Source organism: Myxine glutinosa, chromosome 6, assembly GCF_964187855.1.
Source record: "Myxine glutinosa chromosome 6, kmMyxGlut1.1, whole genome shotgun sequence".
NCBI lineage: Eukaryota > Metazoa > Chordata > Myxini > Myxiniformes > Myxinidae > Myxine > Myxine glutinosa.
This window is the reverse complement of record NC_136266.1, coordinates 134559167-134579194: the sequence shown is the minus strand read 5'-3', so window position 1 is coordinate 134579194 and position 20028 is coordinate 134559167. Positions and strand designations below refer to the sequence as shown.

The 20028-nt window shown below is 46.8% G+C and overlaps 1 protein-coding gene across 1 annotated transcript in view; it reads right to left on the bottom strand.

Annotated features, from left to right (window-relative positions):
* The window catches only part of LOC137429455 (SCO-spondin), a 444698-nt gene that overhangs the window by 354432 nt on the left and 70238 nt on the right, over positions 1-20028 (bottom strand). The window contains exons 12-14 of the mRNA XM_078781076.1: positions 14601-14757; positions 14337-14509; positions 11804-12043 (exon numbers count right to left, since the gene is read on the bottom strand). Coding sequence (XP_078637202.1) covers positions 11804-12043; positions 14337-14509; positions 14601-14757 — 570 coding nt within the window. The remainder of the gene's footprint in view (positions 1-11803; positions 12044-14336; positions 14510-14600; positions 14758-20028) is intronic.

The window sequence follows — 20028 nt, the reverse complement described above, 5'->3', positions numbered from 1 at the left end:
CAAAATTTAAGTAGTGACATTTGTACAGGTAGAGGGGACGTAGAGAGATTAGATGGATGTTAACGACGAAGGGTGTGCTTAGTGTAAGGGAAGACGGGGAAGCACGAGTTTTAGGGGAAGTAGTCAGCTAGATGATGCTGTGTGTGTGTAGTAGTGTGGAGAAATTGTGTATTGAGAATAACCAGGAGTTGTGTATTGAGACAGATGGAGTTGTGTTGGAGTGCATGGGAAAAGGTGTAAGAGCACAAAAGATGTGCAAGAGATTTGGTGTGCGAGGTAAATGGTGTGTAAGAAAATTTGGTGTGGAATGCTTGGTGTGAAGTAGAAGGTGTGGAATGCATGGTGCGAAGGAGTGAATGGGTGGAGATGGACCCCTTCACGAGTACCCGGGGAGGATAGTTTAAAAGTAGGTAGAGGGAGTAGGTAAATTGTGGTTGGATATTGACATCTGTGGTGCGAAAGTAGCAGAGTACTGCTTGGATGGGTGCATTCGTGAGTGAAATGGCTGGGCGTGTGGCCTGTTTGTGAGTATGGTTAGTTGAGCACTCCGCCACTGGTAGTCTGTCGGCCAGGTGAGGCCGCAGGTAGGCTCTGGGAGCCAAGTACAGTTCAGTGGGACCCGAGAATCCCAAGGAGAGGACCGGGTAGCCCGATGCCAGAGGGGGCATTAGTGGGGTAAGGGGGCCAGAGGGCCTTCCCCAGGTAGGTTAGGGGGAGGAGCTAGGTAAGCTCGGGTGGCAACTGCAGTGGCGGAGGTGTGCAGGTGAGCGGACCTGCTGGTGAGCCACACGACCCAGCCCTGAAATTGTGCGAGGGCACAGGGAGAAAAATCGGAGGAGTGAGACCCCAAATTGGAGAGCACCACAGTATGTGCAATGGGAATTGGTTTTCAGAACCACATAGTTTAATGATGGCCAATGGATTGGCAGGGTAAGACCCCGGGTAGTGTAAAGTGTTAATGTCATTTAGAAGTATAGATAGGAGAAAATCTCTTCGCACCATCCGCATCCACTCACCTAGGTGATAAAACTCCACACCAGATTTTGCAGACATTTGGAATCTACGCATCAGGACATGAGGGAGACATTGTGTTGTGATTTCATCCCTTCCTTCTTGGGAGGGATTGGGGATGAATTTGGAATTAGAGGGAGATATGGGGGACGAGACATAGCGACGGATTTATAATTTGTAAATTGGGTAAATACGGGGTAGGGGCAAGGGTAGAGTAGGTGACATGGGGGGTGACGTACGCTAGGGACGAGCTTTCTCGGCTCGCTCTCCCGCGCCCTTCAAGTCTGCATTACCTTGATTGATGTGTACCTTTGCACCCCTGCCCGCTGATCTGCTTGTCCTTCCTTCCCCACTCATGGGCCTTGTTCTTTTGTGCCCGAGGGAAGTGTGCAGGTGCCGCAGTTGTGCGCCCGCACCGTTGCTGCTTCCTGCCTGCACTGATGCACCATATGGACCACACGTTCTGTGGCCTGGCACCACATATGGACCACATGTTCTGTGGCCTGGCATCTCTGCTGGGACCGACCATTGTTGCCAGCGGTGTCTGCCTTGCGGACCACTGTTTTAAAGTGGCACCCATACCCAGCAGTGGACCACCGGAGTTGGCCCTGCTGGCCAAATCAATAATAAAAAGCGGACGTCGCCAAATAAAAGGGTTTGTGCCCTTTTATTGGTAAAAATTAACATCAAGCAAGCAGATCAAGACAACCAGAGACAGCGGCCCAGCAGAGCAGAGAAGCAGAAGACATCATTGCTTATTTTTAAAATGTTTGTTTTGTGCATTTTGGTGATGGTGCTTTTATGGTGTTTTTTGGTGCTTTTGGTGCATTTTTTCTTTTTTGGTGCATATTGGTGCATATGGTATGGTGTATCGGTGCAGTGCATGGCAATGGCATTTCCTCTTTTCAAACCATCTTTTTCTTCCCACCAAAGACAGGTCCTGGGTTACAGTGTAAATAATTAGTAGTGTACTGTAAATAACATGCTCCCCACCGGCTTCAATGTTTAGTTTGAAGACAATTCTGCAATTCGGTTAATTGTGGGCGTGAGTCAGTTCGATAGGATGCAACGCAGCAGGTGGGACATATCTAGTGTTAAAACTGTCGCACTCAGGGTGAGGTTAAAAGTAGAGGGTAACCACACCGAAGTGTCACATTAAGTTAAAAGGTAGCCCTTGTGTTTCGGCTCGGGACGAGCCTGGAAAAAGGGAGGGTGCAGTGTTGCGGTTTTAGAACCCACACTTTTGTAAATAATAACTCTTGTAAATATGACAGTAAAAGTTAAAGGTTGCACCCCTAGTTAGTCCACAAGCAACACGTAGGCCACCATAGGAACTCAGTTATTTCCTTATTATGTGTTTTAGATAAGGCCGTGTTTCCAATAGTTGAATCTGCGTTGCATCAATCAAATAAGGAGTAGGCCCTTTTGTTCATTTTGCGACCTCTCTCCAAATTCTGTTACACGCCTTGGTTAGCATTCGCACAGGCGCCGCCACTGAGCATGCGGTCGGCTCGAGGAAGAAGGGGGCGGAGCGCCAGGAACAAGGTGTGGCCACGTCAACTAGTCATCAAAGGCGTGGCCGGTAAGCCCCCACCAGCCAACCAGGGCTGATGAAATATCACTGGTGGGCGTGGCTTGATGAAGCGCGGAGTGATCTTGAAGCGTGATATATAAGCGCGAGCGCAAAGCCCTTTCACAGGACTGCGCGGAGACGTCTGATCATGCAAGGACTTGTTGGAGGCGCGCAGTCTCCAACTATATACAGTCATACCCCATTTTATGCCATTTCGACCGACATCAAATCCGACTTTACGCCACTCTTCTAGAGTAAATTTCAGTTCAGCGAATGTCATTATGTGCGACTTTACGTCACTCCTACGGACGTGAAAAAGATTAAACAATTTAAACAATTGGATGTTTTAACGTTTTAACGATCGATGATCGTTGTTTTAACGTTGATGTTTTAACAATAGAAACAATTTAAAATACAATAAAAAGCACATTAAAAATATAAAAAATGTACGTACAGTATACGTACGCGTAGCTGCTGGTTCTCATTCAAAACAAAGTCGACGCCATATGCATTTTGTCCTGTGCTGCGGTCGCGTGCTTGCTTTGCCTTTCACTATTTTTGTGATTATTCCTTTACTGTGTAAAGGTTCCTTTACTGTGTAAAACAACCAACGTAACGTGGCAACGGCGAAACATGACGATGCTGGCTCGGACGTACAGTATACGTTTGTATATATATATATATATATATAGGCAGGACCCAGTACCTCCAATGACGGGGGCTCATTGTGCGAGAGGACTGGGTGGTGATAGTGGGAGATAGTGTCCGATGTAGAGGGTTGGTAGCTCTACCATCCCTCACGTTGGGGCAAAGGAGCAGTAGATTTATGGGGTTTGGCAGTGTGAACTAGCCGAGGGCAGGCTAGGTTATTGTTAGGGATTTAGAAGGATGACAATAGGAGACCGAGATTTAAGTAGATACATTGATACAGGTAGAGGGGACGTAGTCAGATTAGAAGGATGTTAATGACGAGGGAAATGCTTAGTATAAGGGAAGACAGGGAAGGCACAAGTATTAGAGGGAAGTAGTTAGTTAGATGATGCTGTGTGTGTGTAATTGTGGGTGCCCCTTGGGCTTGGTGCAATGAGGCATTGGTCGAGAATGGTTGTCTGTGTGAGAATCTGGTTATCGTTGAACTTGGTGAAATGAGGCAATGGTCTGGGATGACCGGAGAAAGTGTATGAGTGGTGTATTGAGGACATGTGTAATGGTGTTGAGTGATTGACTTGCATGGGGTGCAAGTGGATAAATGGAGAGAATACTTGGTGTGTGGGAATAAATGGTGTGTGGAGTGAGTGGTGTGGAATGAGTGGTGTGGAGTGCATGGTGCGAAGGAGTGGATGGGGGAGGATGGCCCTTCACGAATACCTGGGGAGGGTAGTTTAAAGTTAGGTAGAGGGAGTAGGTAAATTGTTTGGAAATTGACATATGTGCTGCAGGGAGTAGCAAGAAGTGCTTGGTTGGGTGCATGGGTATGTGGAATGGCCCGACCGATAGAAAACAACGGAGGGACTCCCGACGGGGAGCGGCAAAGATTCAGGGCGAAGCCGCAGCCTCCTCCAGTTATTTACTCTAGTTTTACGAATTACGGTGTTTGTCTTCATTTTAAGGCATTTTTAAGACATTACGCCCAGTTTACATCAAAAACCGAGTTACCTCACGGCGAGAGGCGAATATGCAACAAATTTGCATATATATATATGCAGTATAGCACAATATGACAGTGACGTCACGGTGTTGCTGTAGGTTGGAGAGCTGTTTATAATCATATTGTTGCGGATATGGGATTTGGCCTCCATCTATATCCGCTTGTAAATATTCCCCTATTTCCCCAATACTCCCCAACTATCCCCAATCCCCCATTCCCTAGTCCCATTGTCTGTAAACAACACTCTGTAGCCCCGACCTTCCCCTTTTTCCCCCATTAAATGTCGTGCCCAGGTCCACCGCATCTCACGTAGACAACTTTCGGACATCTTGCTAGTTATTCTTAGTCTATGTCAGTTAAGGACTCGTTTCCATTAATTCTGACTCTTCGTTGCACCAGAATGTGATTGTATGGCACCATTAGTAAGTTTAGGACCTCCCAATACCTCCCCGCATCTCTTCCTCATACAACCACAACAACAACTACAACAACAGCGGCGGCGGCGCGGGGAGTGCGCGTCCTCACTCCGGCTTGGTTAGCCGCCATTGACCATGTGCTCCGACGGGGTTACCACGCAGGGGCTCACTGTCAGCTCCTCGTTAAGGGCGGAGCCCGGTAACCCCCCGCACCCAATAAGAAGCGGCGGACCGATTCCATCTGGGGCGGAGCTAACGAGCCGAGGGCGTGTCACTCCCCGCGGGACATGCGCAGGAAGACGGAGGTGACGTCAGATGCGCCTCAGCTACGAAGAAGAAAGGACGCCACCTCCTAGCGCTGAGAAATACCTTCCGCCTCTCTGGACCGGACCGGGTCGATTCTGCCCCTGAGCCAAGGTGCACCTTGAGCTACCGACTGCCTGCCCTTCCTTGCCATCAATCCCTGTGTAAGTCAGTCTTGTCCCGTTTGTCTGTGGTCTGTCGGGAATTAAGATAAGACCGTGTCTAAGTGCCCATCTTGCTGTGCTTTACCTCTTGCCGTGTAATCTAACCGTTCCGCATAACCAATATTATATCCTCCTCCGGAGGTCTTGAGAACTGTACCCCTTGTGTCGTTGAATTTATCCCAGCCGTTGTGTCCTTTCCTTCATTGATTTAGCATAGCGCGACTTAGTCAACGTTCGAGTGTAATCGGGTAAACTGTGCGAACACGGCGGCCATTCCGCTCGGCCCATCATAACATCCTAATAAGTCGTGTCCGTAACAATTGGTGTCGGGAAGTGGGATTCGATCCGGAGCGCGCTTCACGCGCTCGAAATTATTAACGGCGAAATTTGATTTTGTTTTACAAAAATAAAAACCCGAATTTTGAAAGTCGCGCTATGGCAGATCAAGACGGCTGGGTTCCGGTAGAGGAGAGTGAGGCAGGGTCGATCCAGGACCAAATTGAGGGACATGAGGAGAGCGAAGCAGTGAGGGCGGCAGGTTCGCAAAATGGCGTCCTCGCGCACGAGGTGACGGGTGCGCAAAATGGCGCCTCGCACATGGCTACGGCGACCGCGACCGTGGCAGCGCCGTTGGTGGATTCGAACCTTTTTTTCCTGCAAATGAGGGCCCTTATGGGACAAATGGGAGACCAAATTGGAGGTTTGAAAAACAGTATAGAGGCTCAGAGTGAGCAAATGGGGGTAATGGGGTCCAATAGCGAGAAATTGAGGGAGGACATGGGGGCCCAGATCGGAGGGTTAGGGAGTAGAATAGAGGGATTAGACAATAGATTAGGGGAAATACAGGAGGGGTTAATGGGGGTAGAAAACAGAATGGCTGCCCAGGAGAATCAGATAGAGGGAGTGAAAAATGGGTTAGAGGGGTTAGAAAACAGTATGGAAGGCAAATTGAGGGACATGAGGGACCAAGCGGAAAGGGAAGTTAAACAAATGGGGCAGCAGATAGAGGGGGTCAGAATGGGGGTGGAAACTAAACTGGATGCTCACAGGGAGGAAATGGAGCAGATGAGGGTGGCATCTGGGCAGGAGATGCAAGTGATGGGAGAAGAGATCAGAAGAGGGGTGAGTGAGGAGGTCGGAGGAGTGCGCGAGGAGGTGAGGCACTGTAAGGAGCACATGGAGAAGGAGGTGAGAAAGGGGACTGTAAAATTACAAGGGGGCATAGAGGACCTGACGCAGGAGGTGGAACAGCTGACGGAGGGACAAAAAGGACTAACGGAGCAGGTTCAAGGAACACTGCGGTATTAGGAGGGTTAAAAGCGACACAAAACGACATAAAAAACGACTTGATAGCGACAAAGAGGCAATGTCAGATGGTACGTGAGGGACTGACAACGAGGTTGGACGAGGTGACAGAGGTGATGGAGACGAAGGACCGGCAGGTGAGGACGCACATGGAAACGGTCAAGGTAGCCTTAGAGGACGACTAACTTGAGGAGACGTACCGGGAAATAAAAGAGGTGAAGCAGAAATTAGAAGAAGTGGAAGAAGGGGTAAGCGAAATTAAGAAGCGACGGAGAGGGGATAAGAAAGAGATGAAAGAGGAAGTAAAAGAATTGGTCCAAAGTCTGTGTTTGGATCGTGATGATGTGCTCATTAACCGGATGAGGGATTCGCAGATGATGGAGGAAAAGCGAAGAGGAAGAGGACCCGGTGTAAGTGGTGACCAATATGGTCGTGCGTATGATGCGCCAGGTGATTTAAGAAGCTTGGGGGTCGAGATGGACCCGGGAGTTCGTGAGAGGCCAAGAGTGAGGTGTATGGCTGGTCCGGAGGGTATGGAACAAGGGGGTGTGCGAGAAAGTCCGACTCTGGGGTGTGTGAGGAAAAAGTGCGCGCCGACCAGTGAGTGTGCTGTCAAAAGTAAGGAAGAGTGTACACCTGTGGTGAGTGTTACAGAGGGTGTAACGGGAGAGTGTGCGCGAGAAAGGTGTGTAACGGACGGGTGCATGAGGAAAGAGTGCGCTGTCAAGAGTGGAGGTGAGAGTAGTACGAGTGGCACGGAGCGTGAGTTGGTTGTGACAGGTGAGCGAGGATGTACACCTGGAATGGAAGGATGCACACCTGGAATGGTAGAGCGTGTGTGGGAATGCACACTTGAGTTGGTCGTGAGGCACGTGGTTGGGTGTGCGAGTAAGAGCACACCTGTGATTGTCACAGAGGAGGTGACCGAGGAAGGGGCGCGAAGAGGTGTGTTGGTGAGGTGTGCGAGCGACGAATGTGTGCCAAGGTGTTCGGTGGTCAGGTGTGTGACCAAGGCTGTGAGTGGAATGAGTGTAGCTGGGTGTGTTAGAGAAGGTACGACCAGGAGCATGGAAACGGCTGGATGTATGAGCACGAAAGGGGTAGCGTATGCTTGTAAGCATCCAGGTGAGGCATCGACGGTAACCGGGTTAGAGGTTAGGTCGACTTTTAGCCGAAGCGGGCCCTCGGTGCGTGCCGGGCTTCGCGTGCCGCGAGAACCAGCGGGGATCCGAGCCATGGCGGGTTCGAAAGGACCGCCGTGTGCGATCCACGCTGGGCCTCGCGTGGAGCGGCCGCGTCCGGGCTCCACTAGGCGGAGCGGGCAGCCCGATAGGAAGGGTCGTCATGGCGACCACTTTCTATTGAGACGTGCCGGCAGGTCGAGATCGGGACATTGGTTGGCTCCACGCCGAGGTGGTGCGTGGGATCTCGGGCCGGGTAAGCCCCCGTCCCTGCCCCGAATGCGGGACGTATCCAGCCGCTGGCACCAAACAACCCGCATGCATGGCTTGGCTGTACGAAGCCGGGCTGTAGAAGTGAATTGGCGCACCGAGAGGCATTAGGGAGTAGACTGTGTGATGAGGTTAGTGTTTTGGACCCAAAATTAGAAAAAAACAAAATTTGATGATTGGCAAAGGATTGGCAGTAATGATTGGCAGATGATGGGTAGTGATTGGCAAATTTTTGATTTGTTGAAATTTGATGTGCAAAATTGGTAGTGAGCGATGGGCCCGGTGGGTAAGGGTGGCATCCCTGCCACCCTTCCCATGTGGGGCAAATGCGCTAGAGTTTATGGGGTGTATGGCAGTGAAAACTAGCCCGGGTGGGTTAGGTTATATTGTAGGGATCTAGCGAAGATGACATTAGGTAACGTTAAGTTTAGATAGTGACGGATACCTGTAGTGGGGACGCAGGTAGATTAGTATGGATGATAATGACGAGGGAGCGCAATAGTTTAAAGGGACGACTGGGAAGCGCAAGTTTCAGAGGGGAGTAGTTAGATGAGATGATGCTGTGTGAGAACTGGACAGGTGTGTGGAGCAGTGTATGAGTAGTGAGTGTTGTGGATCAGTGCGAATGCGCTTGGGGAGAGAAGGGTGCAGGTGGCACCAGGTGTGAGAGCACAGGTGTGCAAGTACAGGTGTGTGGAATACATGGAGTAAGTGGTACGGAGTGGTGTGCATGGTGCGAAGGTGTGGATGGGGGAAGAGTGGACCCCTTTCACGAGTACCCGGGGCGGGTAGTGTAAGTGTTAGGTAGAGGGTATAGGTAAATTGTGGTTGGATATTGGCATTTGTGGTGCGGATGCAGAATGGTATTGTGGATGGGTGCATTAGTGTGTGGAAATGGCTGGGCGTGTAGCCTGTTAGTGTGTGTAGTTGGTTTGGGCACTCCACCACTGTGAGGATGTCGGCCAGGTGAGGCCGCAGGTGGGCTCTGGGAGCCGGTAGAGTTGTGGATGGGGCCCGAGGATCCGGAGGACGGACCCGGGTAGCCCAGTGCCAGAGAGGGCACCGAGTGGGGAGAGCGCAAGAGGGCCTTCCCCAGGTAGATAGGTTAGGGTAAGGAGCAGGTAAGCTCGGAGGCAACTGCAGTGGTGGAGGTGTGCAGGTGGGTAGACCGGCTAGGAGAGCTACACGTCGCAGCCCAGAAATTGTGCGAGGGCACCGAGAGATGAATCGGGGGAGTGAGACCCCAAATTGAGAGGCACCACAGTTTGGCCAATGGGAATTGGTTTGTAGAACCCATAGTGTAAGTTGGCCAATGGATTGGCAGGGAAAGACCCCGGGTAATGTAAAGTTGTTAAAGTCATTTAGGAAATAGTTAGGATTGATGAACCTGTCGCACCATATGCAGCCACTTACCTGAGGTGATGATGATGACTCCACACCTGGGTTTTCTTTGTTCTGTGTTGCAGGAAATGAGAATTGCTGTGTGGATTTGTGAGACGCATCACGACGTGGATGAGACATTGGGGTGATTCCATCTCTCCCTCCTTAGGAGGGACTGATGATGAATTGGTGATGGCAAATTTTGATGTTGAGTTGGAGATGGCAAATTTTGATGAGAGTTGGAAATGGCAAATTTGATTGGTTAGGAGGGAGAGAAGACGAATTTGGTTTATGGGAGGAACGGGGAAGACAGTAGGGACGTTTGTTGATTTGTAAAGTAGATGTTTATGGGTAGTGTTGTGTTTTGTGGATACAGTAAGGGGTAAGGGAGGGGCAATGTAGGTTACCTGGTGGGGGGGGGGGGCATACGGTAGGAACGTACCTGTCTCACCTGGTTCCCATGTGCCCCCAGTGTGCATTACCTTGTATTGCGTGCACTTTTGCGCCCTTACCACCTTACTCACTTGTCTTCTTCTTTTGTCTCCCACCTCCGAGGATCTGGCTTTGGGGCAGAGAGAGAGGAGAGAGAGGTGCTGGCTCCGCAGTTGTGGGCCTGTACTTTCGCTGCTTGCTGCCGGGATCGATACACCATATGGACCGCAATTTTTGTGGCCGCCCACCATGGACCGCAGTCTTTTGCGGGCAAGCACCACCCGTGGATGGACCTATGGGTCAACGTGGCACCTATGCCATACAGGTGAACCACTTTTAGTTGGCCCCCTGACACCACAATACAGAAATGGACGCGGTTGGCGCCTTTCTTTATTTTCTAAGGAAGCTAGAAGGCCAAGCACTTCAGGAAGGCAAGACCAGCGGCAGAACATCGGCCGGCTGCGACACCACCGGTGACGTTGAACACTTTATTGGTGCACCGGATGGTGCTGACTGTACATGATGGGGTGGTGCTTTTGGTGCTTGGATGGGGTGCTCTGCACATTATTAAAGGCCGTAAGGCCACAGGGCACTCGTGGGTTGGTGTATCGATGCTGGCATGCGTGCTCTCTCTATGCATAACATCTGCATGTGTTCCTCCAAAAACAGGTCCTGGATCGTAGTGTAAATATCAGTGTAGTCTTGTGTAAATAATGCTCCCTTCCGGCTGTATGTTTAGTTTGAGGATTCTTTCCGCGATTCGGTTATCCTGTGGGTGTGTTTCTGTGAGGAGAAGGGTGCAACGTCGCAGGGGGACATATTTACTCATTTGTGAACATCTGTAAAACTGTCGCACTCAAGGTTGAGTTAATAGTAGAGGGAACTACATCTGAGTGCCACACTAACGTAGGTAAAAATTTATCGGGTCGGGCCGCCCCGAGGTAGAGAAGGGTGCAATGTTGCGGATATGGGATTTGGCCTCCATCTATATCCGCTTGTAAATATTCCCCTATTTCCCCAATACTCCCCAACTATCCCCAATCCCCCATTCCCTAGTCCCATTGTCTGTAAACAACACTCTGTAGCCCCGACCTTCCCCTTTTTCCCCCATTAAATGTCGTGCCCAGGTCCACCGCATCTCACGTAGACAACTTTCGGACATCTTGCTAGTTATTCTTAGTCTATGTCAGTTAAGGACTCGTTTCCATTAATTCTGACTCTTCGTTGCACCAGAATGTGATTGTATGGCACCATTAGTAAGTTTAGGACCTCCCAATACCTCCCCGCATCTCTTCCTCATACAACCACAACAACAACTACAACAACAGCGGCGGCGGCGGCGCGGGGAGTGCGCGTCCTCACTCCGGCTTGGTTAGCCGCCATTGACCATGTGCTCCGATGGGGTTACCACGCAGGGGCTCACTGTCAGCTCCTCGTCAAGGGCGGAGCCCGGTAACCCCCCGCACCCAATAAGAAGCGGCGGACCGATTCCATCTGGGGCGGAGCTAACGAGCCGAGGGCGTGTCACTCCCCGCGGGACATGCGCAGGAAGACGGAGGTGACGTCAGATGCGCCTCAGCTACGAAGAAGAAAGGACGCCACCTCCTAGCGCTGAGAAATACCTTCCGCCTCTCTGGACCGGACCGGGTCGATTCTGCCCCTGAGCCAAGGTGCACCTTGAGCTACCGACTGCCTGCCCTTCCTTGCCATCAATCCCTGTGTAAGTCAGTCTTGTCCCGTTTGTCTGTGGTCTGTCGGGAATAAGATAAGACCGTGTCTAAGTGCCCATCTTGCTGTGCTTTACCTCTTGCCGTGTAATCTAACCGTTCCGCATAACCAATATTATATCCTCCTCCGGAGGGGTCTTGAGAACTGTACCCCTTGTGTCGTTGAATTTATCCCAGCCGTTGTGTCCTTTCCTTCATTGATTTAGCATAACGCGACTTAGTCAACGTTCGAGTGTAATCGGGTAAACTGTGCGAACACGGCGGCCATTCCGCTCGGCCCATCATAACATCCTAATAAGTCGTGTCCGTAACAATATGTTTATGACATACACACTTCAATTTTGATAGGTGTGGGCTCAAATTTAAAGTGGATTTTCCTTGCAGTATCCAAACCTGGAAAGGTGTTGAGTAGAGCACAGCACAGGCTGCCTCAGCATAAGGACGACTCTGTGTGAAGGTTCCACATGGGTCAAAAGGTTCATGGGTAACAGACAGTGCACTGGAGATGACAACAGGGCAGGGTGGAATGGCATAACGAGCCACAAAGGCTGCCACACTGTTTTCCACATCTCCAGCTGGAGAGGTAAAATCATCAGCCAGGGACGAAGTGAATGTTCCACAAAGGCCACGGACCTGACACAAGCACACAAAAATAGTATTCAAAGTAGCAGAATATAAAATATCTTCACTAATATGAGGGTGGTTTTAATTTAACATGTTATAATTGGTTCACGAGTTATCAAGTGACCACTATAGTCATCATGTGTGTGTGTCTGTCTGTGTGTGTATCTGTCTGTCTGCAGCATAACTACCCGATGATATCATCCGATCTTGATGAAACTTGGGTGGGAGGTTGATATCATGATCTAGTTGTGTCCTGCCGAGAGTGGGCGTATTGCGCCCATTGTGAGCGGAGCCACGCCCAAAAAAGATGTCTTTTTCGGGGGTAATCGAGTTCAAGCTACATCTTCTCCGAGGGGTTTGGTGGAATCTGACAGGGGTTTCGATATTTGGTTCGGCCAATGTCATGTGTCTAGCCCCACAGAGCTCGATTTTGCATTTTTCTCATTTAAAAAAAAATTTTTTTCACAGAATTTTCGGTATTGTGTAGCTAACTAACCTCATAACTGATTATACATTATTTTCTATCTCATTTCAAGGTCAGTAACCTTCGTTTTGACATTTCCGGGCGTGGCCTGTCCGGGCCCGTTTCGGTTATAGTCCGTCCTTTGTCATTGAATACCGCTCGCTCGTGAACCATCGTCGTCTCCTGACTTGTTGTTATAATTTTTAAATGTTCTAATTATTTATATTTAAATTATATTACATTATAATAATATATTATATATAATTATGAAAAATATTATTATATTTAAATAAATGTTATAATTTTTTATAACACTTAGAAAAAAAAAGATAGAGTAATGTTTGTCCATAAATTAATTGAGGAAATATGTCTATATAGTGTTGGTAGCTAATACGCAAAATAACCTGTTTCCTAATTTAATGTACAATTAAATATGGGTTAAATTGAATTTTTTTTAACACTGATCTACACATAATACCCCATAATGTCAAAGTGGAATTGTTTTAATAGACATTTTTACAAAATAATTTTAAAAAGAAATACAGAAAAAAGTACGAGTAATTTACATAAGTATTAAACTCCCCGAGTCAATACTTTGCAGAAGCGCCTTCGGCAGTGATTACAGATTTGAATCTTCTTCGGTATGTCTGGGTCAGCTTCGCGCATCTGGATTTGGTGTGTTTCTCCCATTCTTCCTTGCAAATTTATTTTAAAAAACCTTTTTTCATGCTCTCAGGATTTGCAACAAATTTGCATGCTCTCAGAGTCTTTCATGTGCCTTTTTGCAAACTCCAGGTGTGCTGTCATGTGTCTTTTTCCCAGGAGTGGCTTCCGTCTGGCCACTCTCCAATAAAGCCTAGATTTGTGAAGGGCTGCAGAGACTGTTGTCCTTCCAGCAGGTTCTCCGATTTCAGCCAAGGAACTCTGTAGTTCTGTGAGAGTGGTCATTGGGTTATTGGTCACCTCCCTGACCAAGGTCCTTCTTGCCCGGTTGCTCAGTTTGTGTGTACGGTCAGCTCTAGGAAGAGTCTGGGAAGTTCCATATTATTTCCATTTTCTAATGATGGAGCTCACTGTGCTCTTGGGAACTTTCAACACTCTAGAAATTGTTTTATACCCTTCCTCAGATCTATGCCTCGTCATAATTCTATCTCGGAGTTCTATGGACAGTTCGTTGGACTTCCTGGTAGAGTTTCTGCTCAGAAATGCACTGTCAACTGTGAGACCATATATAGAAAGGTGTGTTTCTTTCTAAATCATGTCATCCAATCAATTTAATTGGCCATAGTGGAATCCAATCAAGTTGTAGAAACATCTCGAGGATGATCAAAGGAAACTGGATGCACCTGAGCTCAATTCGGATTGTCATAGCAAAGGGGTTGAATACTTATTGACTATAGACATTTCAGCTTTTCATTTTTAATTATTTTGTTAAAAAAAAAAAATTATAAAAAAAAAATTCCACTTTCACATTATGGGGTACTATGTGTAGATCAGTGTTAAAAAAAGTCTCAATGTAATAAATTATAAATTCAGTCTGTAACACAACAAAATGTAAAAAAGTCCAGGGGTGTCAATACTTTCTGAAGACACTATTTACTGAAGATGAAGAAGGTAGCAAATAAGACAACAAAGGTGATTGAGCACCCCCCAGGAAAGAATGAGATTTGTTTTTCTTTATTAAATTTATGGTCAAGAAAAGCATCAAGCCTGTTTACATTTAAAGGCAATGTGCTTTTTACAAAGAATATATCAGGAGTAATTTGTCCGATTGTGTTATTTACTACCGAATGCAGAGAGCATTGGAGTATCATGGCCCCACACACGAGGCTTTCGTACCTGGTCAGTGTAGGTTGGCTGGAGGCTGATGAAGACCAGTCGTTGACGTGTTCCCCAAAGAAGTGACAGGCCAAATGCACGCAACAAGATGAAGGTCGATGCAGCAGGAACAACAGCCACTCCTGCTTTAACAGTCGGCAGCATTGTGATATGCCCATCGACCAAAACCTCTCCTGGAAAGAAAGGTAAATGATAGATAGCATGGCACGTGAATGTTATTCCCAATAATGGAATGGAGTGCAAGTTGAGTCAAGCGACTTGAACCTGTGGAGTGCAACTTTATGGTGGTTTTCTGCACCCTGACGGTGAGCGACGATGTACAAGTCTCGTCCACAGCACCCGCGAGCATTACAGCACCACCACCGTTCATATGGCATCCACGACCCTCTTGAGTGATTGTTAGACGATGATTGATGTAATCCTGGAGTCAGAATAACAGTGATAAACGGAACCAACTTTGCATTAACCAGGAATGAGGAAATCACGTGAATAAGATGGTATTCTGGTATGGTCCTCCATCAAGGAAACTGGAAAGGTTTCAAAAATAGAGAGTTTTAAGTGTATAACATTAGGCCAGATAAGAAAGTAGTAAACTTTTAGTAATTGGCCTTCCACGGCTATCAGTCCTTATCAACCTCAATGGCAACCGCTCGGTCCATACCACGGGTTCCTGAGGTCATCTTCTGCCAATGTGGCTTTAATTCAATGAAGCAATTGTTTATAATTCAGGGCTAATGTCACAAATTATTTACCAGAACCTTTTGATGGTGTATTGGTACATTGTGATGTTAATGCTTTTATGCCGATGATTTGATACAAAACGAATTGTTTGTTAGATCAGACTGTAGTATTTGTTGACGTGATATGTTTATTCGGAAAGCTGAGTGGAGTAAAAAGTTGACAAGTTAGAATGTTGTCGTTATACTTTAACCTGCATGAAAAGACGGGAAATTTGTGGTTACTTCCGGATAGTGAACTATCTCAGGTGAATGAACAATTTCTAGAAGCTTCTGGTTATACAATATATAGTATAAATATCAACAAGTCACTTAAGCAAAGTTTCAAGTCAGGTCTCAAGTCTTTCAGGGCAAGTCTCAAGTCACCGTAGTATTCAACTTGTGTCAAGTCCCACATTTACTTATAGCTGGGCGGCTTAGCTAAAAAATTCGGATCGATTGTGCCTTTTCCCTTAAAAGCATGAAACTTGGCACATGGCTAGAATACCCGAAAAGAAAGATTTTTAGTCCAGGGGGCATCCCCAATTTCACCCCATATGGCGGCCATCTTGAAATCCAAGATGGCCGTCATACAAGACCTATTTTGATGAATATCTCCATAATTAGAACAGATATCAAAATGGTTGAAGTGCCTATACCTACATTTTTAGGGTCTAGGAATCCAATGGCAACATAAAATATTCAATAGTATATGGCAGCCATCTTGAAATCCAAGATGGCCGCCATAACAGACCTGTTTTGATGAATATCTCCATAATTAGAGAGAATTATCCCCACTACCCTCCATAAACATTTGGCGAATATGCCGAAAAGGTCTTCATCCCATTTGTTTTCTCACAGTACAAATCTGCAACCCGACTTGATCTGGTGTGGGACCGTTACCTACCCGACAGCCTTAAGAGCATGACCCGTGAAAAGCGTGGCAAGGGGGTTCGCCGACGAGTAGATACCTCAGTTGCAATTCCTGGACAGTGGCAGAACTTTCTTCGAGTTGATGAAAACAAGCGTGAACTCTTCAGCTTCCTTTCCAATGAAACAATTAAATCATTTGAAGACCAGCGCAAGGAGCTAGTTGTCACACTTGATACAGACGTTCTTACTGCTCCACCATGCATTGATCTAGAATCACTCTCCCCGTGCACTCAGGAAGAGGCAGACGGTCGGATGTTCCTACATGCTGCTGATGCAACACAGAGAGGGCATAGTAAGGTCCTCATACAAACTGTGGACACAGATGTTGTCGTGCTTGCAGTTACAGCATCCCAGAAGCTTTCAGTGATGATATGGGTACAATTTGGGACAGGCAAGAACATGCGATTTATCTCTGCACATGATATAGCCACAGCTCTTGGCCCTGAGAAATATAAAGCCCTCCCCATGTTTCATGCATTAACAGGGTGTGACACTTCTTCAGCGTTTAATGGGCTTGGAAAGGTAACTGCATGGAATGTGTGGGAATCATTCCCTGAGCTCACAGAGGTACAAGCATAAATTTGCCACCAGAGCACAGAGATAACTGAAACCTGCATGAACGTCATTGAGAGATTTGTTATTCTGTTGTATGATCGCACAAGTACTGCTACTGACATTAACATTGTACGAAAGAAACTGTTTGCAAAGAAGGGCAGACCTGTGGAATCAATTCCACCAACACATGATGCCCTTGTGCAGGACGTAAAGCGGGCAGTATACCAAGGCGCACTATGCTGGGGACAAGCATTGCATGCTAAGCCTGATCTACCAAGCCCCACTGAATGGGGTTGACAAAAAACGTCTGCTGGCCAGTTCAAACCAATATGGACAACACTTCCAGAGGCTGCAAAGATCTGCAATGAACTTGTTAAGTGTGGGTGCAAAAAAGGATGTACTGGTCGTTGCCGGTGTAAGAAAGCTGCACTTCCCTGTACTTCTCTCTACGCATGTGATGGAGAATGCAGCAAAGACTAGAAAACCACAAGATGGCACAGTTACAGTCTGCGATGTCATAGACACTTTTAATCACTGAAGAATGCCAACCTGTTAAGAGTATTTATATGCATTCCCAGTATGCATGATACTATGCAAAATTAATATTTTCATATGACTGCTTAATATTTTATGTTACCATTGGATTCCTAGACCCTAAAAATGCAGGTGTAGGCACTGCAACCATTTAGATAGCTGTTCTAATTATGGAGATATTCATCAAAACAGGTCTGTTATGGTGGCCATCTTGGATTTCAAGATGGCTGCCATATACTATTGAATATTTTATGTTGCCATTGGATTCCTAGACCCTAAAAATGTAGGTATAGGCACTTCAACCATTTTGATATCTGTTCTAATTATGGAGATATTCATCAAAACAGGTCTTGTATGACGGCCATCTTGAATTTCAAGATGGCCGCCATATGGGGTGAAATTGGACATGCCCCCTGGACTAAAAATCTTTCTTTTGGGGTATTCTAGCCATGTGCCAAGTTTCATGCTTTTAAGGGAAAAGGCACAATTCATCAGTTAAGCAGCCTCACTATTATAAACCTTGACTGGAGTACAAGTTATCAAGGAATTAAGACATAGAGCTTCATTTATTGCAATGTATGTTCTGAAAGGCTGATTGACTCAAGTTTTTGCCAATCTCATACAATGGACAATCTTTGCTTTGTTCGCAGCAAAAATAAATTTACATTAAATGGGAGAGGCAGGAGAGGGATTGGCGAGGAAGGGAGTGGGGGAGTTGAAGGGGGAAGGGAGGGGGAAGGTGAAGGGAGGGGAGAGGAAGGTGAGGGGAGAGGGAGCGGAAAGATATGCTATATATTCCATTTTTGGTGGGGGATGGGTGGCTTTGATAGGCCCCTCCGTTTTGGGGGAGGGAGGGAAGGGAAGGAGGAAACATTTTCCCATGTAAAGAGTGTTTTAGCCTCAGTATTGCCCATGTAAAAAAGGAAATTGTAATACCCTCTGCCACCATCATCAGGTGGCGCTACACAATACACATTTACATCGAGAATTTACGCCCCTCCCCTGGCCCCCAGATCCCCGCATGACACCGTGGCCACATAGCCTATGTTACCACCCAGACAAAGTTGTATTTGTATTTGTACCCCGAGTAAATTATAAAAGCGTTTATAGCTGGAGTACCTGGCGTTGCTCAAGAAAAAAAGAAACATTAACATATTTGAAATGAGGGCAAATATAATGGAAAAGCAATTACATCCAAATCAGAATCCATCACAAATGTCAAATCATCATTTTTCCTTTTCGTTTAATATATGCTGGTGAATGTACAGTTGATCACGATCAGTTGATCACGATTATGAATTTAGTATGATGACGTTCAGGAAGAAGAAGAAGAAGCCTTACCACCAAATTTGACCGCTTCCGGAATTGTTTGATTATTTGTTTTCAAATGTCCGGTGATTGTTTGGTATTTATTTATATGAATGTGTACTTGTATATAGCTGTCATTAATTTAAAAGGCTCAGATATCATGAATTTTTTTTTTAATCCCCAAAAAACGAACTTTCTTTTTTTTTCCCAAAAATTTTTTTGGCCTAAAACACTCCCAAGCAGTCACTACTGAACCTCTGAAAGTTTAACGAAGATCCATTCAGCCATCTCTCAGAAAAATGGTGACACACAAACGGCTCTCTTCTATAGTAGACTAGCCGAAAGCACCCGGCGTTGCCCGGGTTCTTTTTGAATGAATTTACTACTATAATTCAGCTTTTAATCGCGGCCGTAGAAGATTGACTACTATAAATCAGCTCAGCTTTTAATTGCGAAATGGGCCCAGCCCGGCCGAGGCTGCCTCGACCAGCCTCGCCACCTAGCCTATAACCTTCCCGGGGCCCGTCCCGACATTTTTTGTTTCAGAGGTTTCCTCCTATCTTTCACCATTCAGGAGATTAGCACGTGCAGACAAACAAACAAACAAACAAACAAAAACTTTCTTTTATATATATAGATAGACTGTGAAATAAATGTTAGCTCTTTCACGAGCCTCGATTCAGTATACAAAAAAAAAAAAAAAAAAATGCACCCTGCGTTGCCCGGGTTCTTTTTGAATGAATTTACGACTATAATTCAGCTTTTACTCGTGGCCATAGAAGATTGACTACTATAATTCAGCTCAGCTTTTAATTTTGAAATGGGCCCGGCCCAGCCGAGGCGGCCTCACCACCTAGCCTATAACCTTCCCGGGGCCCGTCCCAACATTTTTTGTTTTAGAGGTTTCCTCCTATCTTTCAACGTTCAGGAGATTAGTGCGTGCAGACAAACAAACAAACAAACAAACAAAAACTTTCTTTTATATATATATATATAGAAGATAAAATGAAACGGAAGGAAGGAAGGTGGGGAATCAGGAAGGGGGTGGGACGCTGTCGAATCAGAACGGGGGCTGGGCACTACGGATAATGAAACGTACAACCTATTAACTTCAATTGTTGTCATTAAGATACCGTACCGTTTTATGTTTTCCTTTATAAATACAGGTCGTTATACACTATACAGGTCGTTATACAGGTTGTATAATTTGCAATTGTTGGTAAAGTCAAAATAATCCAAATCAACTAACATTTTTCAATTATCACAAAATCATTGTATTGGTTCAGGACGTGCACGGACTTACCGATCAGGGACCAAGTTTCTCCCGGAACAAAGTCCTCAATACCCCCCCAAAGCCAGCATAAGTCCTCAAACACTACCTCCCACCCAAATGTCAATGTTCCCACCCCATGTCCTTAACCCCACCGACCCCCCTGCCCAAGTCCTCAAACCACATCTCCCACCAAAATCTTCAACACCCCCATCTCAAGTCCTCAATCCCCCATCAAGAGCACTCCCCGTCCCCCCTGCCAAAGCCTCACCTAGCTCTCCCAACAATCTGTCACGCCCCCCCCCCCCCCCCCCCATATCCCCCACACACCCAACTCTCTGTCCTGCCCTCACCATGTCTTCCCGTTCTTAACAAC